Genomic DNA, 9,032 nt, shown 5'->3' on the forward strand with positions numbered 1-9,032 from the left:
ATGTCTGTAATTACTCCATACAAGTTCAAATAAGCATCACTTCTTTCCTCAGATAAACAATATTCAATCCTTGCACTGTTTCCATTTCAAAAACCAGTTTATTCTTTCCACTTCAGTTCTGCTATTCAGAAATATCTGCCGTAGTTATATTGACTATTTCCTGTCATAAGACAGGCTACTACTCTAATTAGCTTCAATACATTTATACATTTAATAGCCTGTTTGCTTTCTTTAAGCTGATAAGCATAAGTGAAGAATCTTCTAGCCCCTCCTACAAAGCTTTTGCAACAAAAGAAAGAGATGTCTCAATTGCTCCTGAAACTGTAGGAATATGGTCTACAGGAACTCTGACAGGTCCTCCACACAAAAGATTAATGAGAAACTCTTTTGGCAGTAGTTCCATACATTTGCCTCATCTTCCTTGACTATTCTCTTTTTACAGTGCTCACTTTTGGTAATACTAGTTCACAGAGCTGAATACACACATTACTTCTGCATTACAGTACTCATTCCAATGAAAGTGGAAAGGTAGAAAACTACGCTGTTCAAGTTTTCCTAACAGAAACAGATAAGACAAAATAACAAAGGGGGGGGAATATTATATATACTGTATATATCACATATTTTACACATGCAATTATTTAATATTTTGTATAAATATACAGACATATTTTTATGTATATAATACATATTATATATACATGTAATAAAAAAGTTTGCTGTTCGCTCACTTTCCTGCTTCACAAAGCAACGAACGGAAATGGGAAGAAAACCCCACAGAACATCCTACATTTTACCTCACTTTTCTTAGGAAATACCTGGATATTATCAAATAATATAGCAACTAATAAAGACCTTTATTTCAGAACTTTTCAAGAAGCTTTCCAGTTGGCCTCCTCTCACTTTCTTCACTGACCCTGGGGCTAAGTCACGTGCAAGAGCTGTGGAAGCACTGACATGGCCTGGCCACCAGAGCAGACAGCCCAATGAAGACAATCACTACTAAAGGAACCCTGAATTTGTGGTTTTCACATTTGAAGCTCCACCCTCCCTTTGAACTTTTGCTCAGCCTCCAACATTTAGAAAAATTACTACCATGACCATATCAGAAATGTTGTATTTTTTAAACACAAAACTACTCCATATTTGAAACAGAATGGATTTTCTTCATTTTATTAGATAATTAATCAGCAAGTACGGAAAAGGAAGACATTTTCTGTGTTGACCAGAAATGACAGCACAACCACAAGAAAACACCAGGCCTCCCTGAAAGATTTCAGAACCAGATGCAGTCAGAATCCTTGTGATCAGCAGTCACAGTAACATTTGGTTTTCAACGAAGTGAGGAGTAGCTGTCTGGCCTTTCACACCAAATAAAGTTAACCAGATTTACTTGATTTTTTTAAGTTTCTTTGTTGCTTTTGTGTCCATGCATGAGTAGCCTATTTCCATCAGTAAGTCAGTCCACACACTTAGGCCACGGACTCTGAAGTCTCCATCTTGTGTCCTCAGGAGTTCCAGGGCAGCTTGGGTCTGTTCTTTGAGCGGCATGGATCCCTGACAGAGGCAGATGAAGCGCTCCCTTAATTCTTCCCAGGACAATTCAGCTTTGTCAAGGCAACTTTTGACCCACTGTCCCTGCAAGGGGTCATAGTGCAAGCACCTTCCCCAGCCGGTTAAGAGGTCCAAATAAGCTCTGCATAACTGGGAGTAGTGACCAGCCAGGAAGGCGAGATGGGAACATGGGATGCAAAGGCAGAAGGCAGAAAATCGTTCCTTGTTGCCCAGCAGCCAGGAAAGCAGGAGCCCGGCGGTGCATTCCTCTCCTGCAGCACTCTCCTGGTACCCGCCTGGGCTGCTGCTCCCATCCCCATCCCGATCCCCGGCCGGCTCAGTGCCATGGCCCTGCTTGAGCAGAGTCAGCGCCGCCGCCACCACCCCGAAGGCGCGGGGCTGGGGCAGCGGCTCCAGAGCCCCGCACAGACAGCGCAGCTGCCCCTCCTGAGCCCCGCACAACCAGCGAAGCTGCCCCGCGGCCTCCCCGGCCTGCTGCCCCTCCTGAGCCCCGCAGAGCCGCCCCGCGGCCTCCCCGGCCCGCTGCCCCTCCTGAGCCCCGCAGAGCCGCCCCGCGGCCTCCCCAGCCTCCTGCCGCAGCCGGCTCAGCAGCAGCCGCGCCTCCGCCTGCAGCTGCGGCTCGGGCCCGGGGCCGCGGCGGGGCACGGCCAGCAGGCGGGCAGCGGCCTTGCGGCGGGCCAGCAGCCCCAGCCCGCGGGGGTCGGAGGCAGGCCCCGCGGCGGGAGGCGGCAGCAGGCTGCGGAGCAGGCGGCGGCAGGCGGCGGGCGGCAGAGCGCGGTTCTCCAGCAGCGCCAGCCCCAGCAGCTGCGGGCAGCGGCCCAGCGCGGGGAAGCCGAGCAGAGGGCACGGCTGGGAGCGGCGCAGCCGCCGCCCGAGGGCCTCCCGGAGCTGGGGACGGGCACGGAACCGGTCATGGAGGTGCTGGAAATAGCGGGCCCACTCCAGAGCCCTGTCCAGCGTGAGGCAGTCCCAGTCCCGCACCAGCGCGGAGCGGGACACGGCCAGGAGCGCGGGCAGCTGCTCCACCTGCCCCAGTACGGCCTCCATGGAGCGGGCTTGGCGCTGCCGGTTTGAGCGCAGGGCCGAGCCCGGCCCGAGGGCCGGCGTGTGCAGCTCGATTGGCCGGGCGGGGTGTCAGTCGGTGCGGATCGCTGCTGGCAGCGGAGCCGTCACTCGACTTCCGGCCGATCGCCCAACCCGGAGCGGGAAATTGAATTAAAATGATAAAAAACGACCGCGACTTTTTTATCTTTCTTTCCTTTTTTTTTTTTTTTTTTTTTTTTTTTAAGTAGATCATTTTGCTCTATGCCCTTCGCCATCTTCGTTGCCCTCCTCCTAAAGCTACTCTGCAGTAGCTTTATTTCTTTATTATATCGTGTCGCCCAAACCACACACAGGATGCGAGGTGAGGGCACAGCAGAGCAGAGCAGGACAATCACTAACCCTAACCCTAACCCTGTTTGTGCTGAGAGGCACAGAACGAGATGTGCCATGGTATTCCTGTATTCCTGACCATCCCCTGTGGGGTACCAGTTGTGGGTTTCTCTGGGTCTGGATTGAAGGCACTTGAGACAGCGATTCGTGTGAGGCAGAGAGTTAGTATTGGGTAAAGGGATAGGAAAGGCAAAGTTCATGTTAAGAGATACAGTAAGAACACAGAGATGGGGCAGGCAGAGTGGTGAGTGGATTTTCAGATAGCACTGTGTGCACTGTGCTTTCCTGCTTGGTTACTTTTTTAAAAAGGACCCCAAAAGTTTATTTTTAGGCTTCACAAAGGTCTTTGGTTGCTTGATATCAACCTGCTTCCTCTACTAATGATGCTTGTGTAGGAGTCTCTCATACTGTTTCATGGTGTGTTTGGATGTGTATTTCATGTTATGTAAACTATAGAGTGTCTATTTTTACCTAACAAGAAGTGAAACTCACAATGATACCTTAAAGAAAATCATACAGAAGAATGATCACTTCATTACACTGTCTGAAAAAATAACCTTTGTTAGGTCTTATTTACACACAAAGAAGAAAATAGAAGAGAGAACAGCCTATCTTAAATGCTAGGCCAGAGCACAGATTTACAATCACACCATATTGGATTGCTCAGATGTCTGCTGTATTCTTCTGAGTAGATGTGATAGTAGGAGCAGGGGTGGCCAGTGTTTCTTGTGTTGTAGCTTTTGTTTCTGTTTTGTTGTTCTATTTGGTTTTCCCCAATAAAGTCTATTGTGTAATTTTTTATTTAATCTCTAAAACGAGCATTAAAATAAGTGTTTTGAAGGTATTCATCTACGATTATGCTAAGCTATAGTAAATGTTCCTCCATTACAGCTTTTAATTGATAACATACATGGCAAAGAAGGTTGATGAGGAAGTAAGAGATGTGTCTGCTAGATACAAAAATCTGGGAAGTCACTTTCCCAGCTCCCTGAAAACAAGCTCACTTTTCAGTGAAGCACTCCACAGCAGTTTCACAAGCCTTGCATTTAATATGAATTACTGTGCTGTTTTATCTAAGCTGAGAAGTCAAGTAAAAGATTCATAGGAAGTTTTATGGAACTAGTGAGTTTCTTCACTCTGCTTATGGAGCCAGTAAAATTCACCCTGGCAGGAAATATCAGTTTTGAAGCAAAATTGGTCAAGGTAGCCAGAAGTCTGGATTTCATTGCTATATTTTCCTTCCTCTCAGAAGTCATGCTGGCTATAAAATGGTTATACTATTTCTCCTGAACAGAAATGTAGGACATGGTTTACTCATTCCAACTGGCATTATAAAACTCCAAAATGATCTTTCCTTAGATAAGGGGGTGTTATTCTAAATTATAAAAATTAATACATTGAGAGAGGGATGTATAATCACCTTCTATATTTCTGGCACTAATATTCACTTTCTAACTGTAAGGAGATTTGTGTTGCTGCCTCAGATTGTGTGTCAGGCACAAGTTTGCCATACTTACTATCTCTCGTGTAGTGAAGACTTTAAACTTGTGAACCATTCTTGTAGAATTTCTTTCTATTTCTGCAACAAACTCTGTGGAAAACTGAGGTTATTAGTTAAGCCACTACCTGGCAGACTGTATCACCCCTTCCATATCTTCTGTTGAGGTACTTAGATTTATTTTATTGTGTGTCAGTGTAATCTCTCAGTATCTCAAAAAGAAAAAAATTATATATTATATATATAAAATAATATATAATATATATAATCATATATATTATATAATATATAAAAGTGTTAAAATATTAACATATATATCAAAATATATTAAATTTACATATAGAATTATATATATTATTTTATATATAATATACATATCACTGAGACAGCCTAAACCTCACTCTAATTTACCTATGTCTGGCTATACCAAAAGTGAATTTTTTTTGTATAAAAAGGCAGATTTTTCTATCTAGCTCTATTTCTCATTTTGATACTATGAGTCAGAACCATACTAGCAAAACTACTAAACTAGGGGTAGAGCTCTTCAGTATCATAAACATAAATGTAGTTGGGTGGCAAAGTAAGTCACCTTTTTCTATGTGAATAATCAATTAGAAGTGAAGTTAGTACAGACATTCTAAGTTCCCTTGCACCACATGAGCCTTGTTAAATGATCATGTGTGCACTCCAAAACCAGTTGCAGTTGCTATGTGTGTATTAGCTGCTGTCACTGTCATATCTTCTGAAAAATCCCCTTGCCCAGGATTCTTCTCCTGGGAAGCTGGGAAGCCTCAGAGAAAAAGGAAAAACAATATTATCTCATTTTTCTGTCCTGTGTTTTGCCGCTTTGGAACGTGGTTGGTGATTGTTTATCCAAGATGTGAATTGTTTTTACTTAATGACCAATCACCATCCAGCTGTGTTGGGACTCAGACGAGTCAGTCACAAATTTTTAATTGGTATCCAGTTAAGCTTTCTGTCTGTATCCTTTCTGTATTCTTTAGTATAGTATTCTTTTATATAATATAATATCATAAAATAATAAATTAGCTTTCTGAGAACATGGAGTCAGAGTCTCAATTCCTCCTTCATCCTGGGGACCCAGCAAATGCCACAAGCTACACGTAGTTTTGCCTGAGGTTGTTTGAGTTAATACATTTTTAACTTATATTTGCTGTGGGATAGGAGCATCAGTCACGTTGCTCAGCTGATGAATGGTAAAGCAGAGCTGTGTGCTTTGGTCACTTGCCTTTCTGGTGCCATTTAGAGGGATTTAATTTGCTACCTGTTGTGGTGGTGGGCTTGGTAGGTCAGAGCATGCCAAGGACACTCTTATCTACTTATCTCAAGTACTTTTCTTATAGGATCAGGTGCACAAATTCATCCATTCTTCCAGCTTGACCCCAACCCTCCTTTTTGGGTACCTGTTAAGAACTGTCTTAAAGAGCTGTCTGTTTTAGAGATAATCTTATCAGAATCCTCTGAAAATAATATTCCATAAAACTCGAGTCATAAAGGCTGGCTATGGCTAAAGGTTTGGAGTTTTCATATGTAATACTTTAGTACTTATATAAAGTGAAGCATACTCAGACTAAGCTTATCATCACAGGTTTAATCAAAGTCTCTGTAAGAGTACTGGAAGAAAAAAAAAAGAATGTTTAACAATAGCAACTGAAGATTATTTCCTACCTGTAGATTCTGCATATTTCCATGACACTGAAATGGCTGTCATGCACAAGACTTCAGGGAGATCTCATAAACACATCTTCATGTCATATTTGGTTATTTCATTTGCATAAAAAGATATATAAAGCTCTATGCAAGACAACTATGTATAGAGCTATTTATATGTATGTCCAGGTTCTATTAACAGAAATCATTTGGATTATTCACTTTCATTGCCTTAATATCCTGAAAACATCTCAAAATTGTCATATACCACTCCTTTGCTGCTCTATACAATGTCCTTACAATTATTATGTCTGTGAGCTACACTAAAACACATGTACGCACATGCTGGGTAGACATTTATTTTTTTGAGTGTTAAGGCTTTTGTGTATCTGTTGTTTCCATTTTCATGTCTCCAAAGCTTTTATGTGAATTTTTCCAGCACATTTCTCATTATTCTCTCAACTTTTACTCTACTGAATGGCTGCAGCTTCCAGACATATAACCTGAAAAGTCCTGGGAGAATTTACATAAAGACAATAAAACCAAGGAAATGGAAACCACAGAATGTATACGTAATTTTTTTTCAGTCTTTGCTGAGAAGCTCATTGGTTAATGTTTACAAACGAATCTGATTTTCCATTTTAACATCCTTTTCACTGTGAGGCAAATGTGGGAGCCTGGGATGGTAAGAAAGATTCTTGAAGCGAGGAGGAGCTTATATGTGAATCTCATTAAGGTTAAAAGATTTTACTTTTCTCCATCCTAGTATATCAAGAAGAATATCTCATTGAAAAAATAATATAAATGTGTGAATCAAGCAAATGTTAATGCAAAGCTTTGAAGGGATTTCTCTTCCTATTTAAGAAAATGGTAATGTTTTTTTTATTTGTTGGTTTATTTATGTAAACACATACAAAGGAATATTGGATTCTGTTATCCACACTCATATTGTCCTCTAAAAGCAGATCATTGAATCTCATACAGCCACTTCTAGGATCAATAGTTCAGTAAAACAATTTTGGTTTCTATTGAGAGCTGCTTGCTCATAGCAAGTTGTGTACCTGTCTCAAAAATGCCTCTAGCAGTTAAAGTTTTTTTCCCTAACTCCAGAGTTTTTAACTTAATGGTGTTCTTTAAGAAGTTTTTTTCCCCCACTTTTTTACTGAAAACAAAGGTACTTAATTAGTAAAAAGGCCCAGAATCCAAAATGTTTTGGTGTTGTGGTTTCTCTAGCAGTTGGGTTGCTGTATTTCATGTCAATTGCAGATTTTTTTGGCTTACTTGATTCCTAGTCCAGTGCACTTAAGGGCATATGTAATGGCAAAGATTGGAGCTTTTGTACATCCAAAAGCATGGCAATATAGGTGACATGTGTAGCACAATATGCTGGTTCATAGCTGCTCTTGAAATGTTGCCTTTGCCTTCCCCAATTACCAGAGTTCCCTTGTGCTTGAAGGAAAGAATAACCATGGGCTAAAAAAGGGCAGGAGAGATGAGATCTAGCACAAAGGATATGTGCCTAAAACTCAGAGCCAGCAAAAGAGAATTCTTGTGCAGTTTCTACCTGTGGATGGGCTGATGGGTGAAGATGAATTCCTAGAACTAAAGAAAAAGTCTAAAGGAAAAGTCTGATTTAGTAAAGGAGGTTTTTTTTCTGTTGTTTTGGGGGTTTTTGTGGTTTTTTTGGTATAAAAAAGTAGCAGTATTAAACCTGGAAATAATAAAATTAATATTAATTCCATTTGTTATAACAAAAAGAGAAAAAACACTACTCTTAGTAGAAACTAGTGTTGAAAGTATCATCATATCTCTTGGTATTTTTATTTTGAGAAAAATATATGGGTAACTTCATCAAGGAATAATTACTCTCTCAGAAATGTACTTGTACTCTGTGCAGAGAAATAATTACATGAAACAATGAAAAATTATTGTGTCTGATTTTCTCTCTGTGAAATGCTGATGCTCATCAGCATTTGAAAGAGTGTGAAGTGCTGTTAACTGACAACTCGCATCCCTTGGGGGCTGGAATTGGTTCCCTCGCTTTTTTGTAGAAAGAACTGGATCTAATAATTCTTAGAAAATGGACAATATGGATCAAATCTTCCAGACACAACTTGCTGATGATGAACTGCTCTAAACCACCTAAGGGATTTAGGCACCTTGCCACAAGAGCAAGTCAATGGGAACCAGATGCATGAGGGCCTTGAGAGCCCTTGAACATTTCTGCATTAAGAGAGATGATTGTGTCCAAGCTGGGGATCCTCGTTCACGTAGGGGAAGCATCCTGTGCATCTGGCAGAAGTCAGGATATGTATGGGAAACCCAACAGTTTGTAACCTGGGTGTAGCTTGCCTAAATACTGCAGTGCATAGGTGCTATGAACTATAGTACAGAAGTGATTTATCCAAGGAAATAGTCCAGAACATTTCCATAGCAGTAATCTGAGTAATTCTTTAATCTCAGAATGCAGGTTGGTTCTATTTGCTTTGGTCTTTGCTATCAAAACAGTGAGTTCACTACAAATGAGAGGTTGGAATTTTCTACTAAATGAAATTATGAAATAAAATTACTCGGGCTAGAACCAAAATGTTCATTTACATAAAATCAGTGTGGTTTATCTATTCTATTCAAAGGACTTGGGAAGGAAAAAAAGGTCATGTCAATCCCTGTCCTGTTGACAAAATTGAGATCCATGTCCTGGTTCAAAACTACCATTTCTCTTGCTGGTGTGCAGAGAACCAGAGAAAACATGGAACTGGAAATGTAGAGACTGCCTGCTAGGATGCAGTGGTTCCTCAGGGAATAGGCTGATATTCAGAACAGAAAATGTTTATTTCTCCTTTTGCTTACCATA

At 41.3% G+C, this 9,032-nt stretch overlaps 1 protein-coding gene across 1 annotated transcript; it reads right to left on the minus strand.

Annotated features, from left to right (window-relative positions):
• Positions 1-727: 727 nt before the first annotated feature.
• FANCF (FA complementation group F) lies at positions 728-2,716 on the minus strand. Its single transcript, XM_054283716.1, has one exon. It carries the CDS (start codon positions 2,620-2,622, stop codon positions 1,390-1,392), a length of 1,233 nt encoding a protein of 410 aa, XP_054139691.1. The 5' UTR covers positions 2,623-2,716; the 3' UTR covers positions 728-1,389.
• Between the last annotated feature and the right edge of the window lie 6,316 nt (positions 2,717-9,032).

This window comes from Melozone crissalis, unplaced genomic scaffold (genome assembly GCF_028551555.1).
Source record: "Melozone crissalis strain CALT ecotype California unplaced genomic scaffold, PUWL_Pcris_2 ptg000038l_1, whole genome shotgun sequence".
Classification (NCBI taxonomy): Eukaryota; Metazoa; Chordata; class Aves; order Passeriformes; family Passerellidae; genus Melozone; species Melozone crissalis.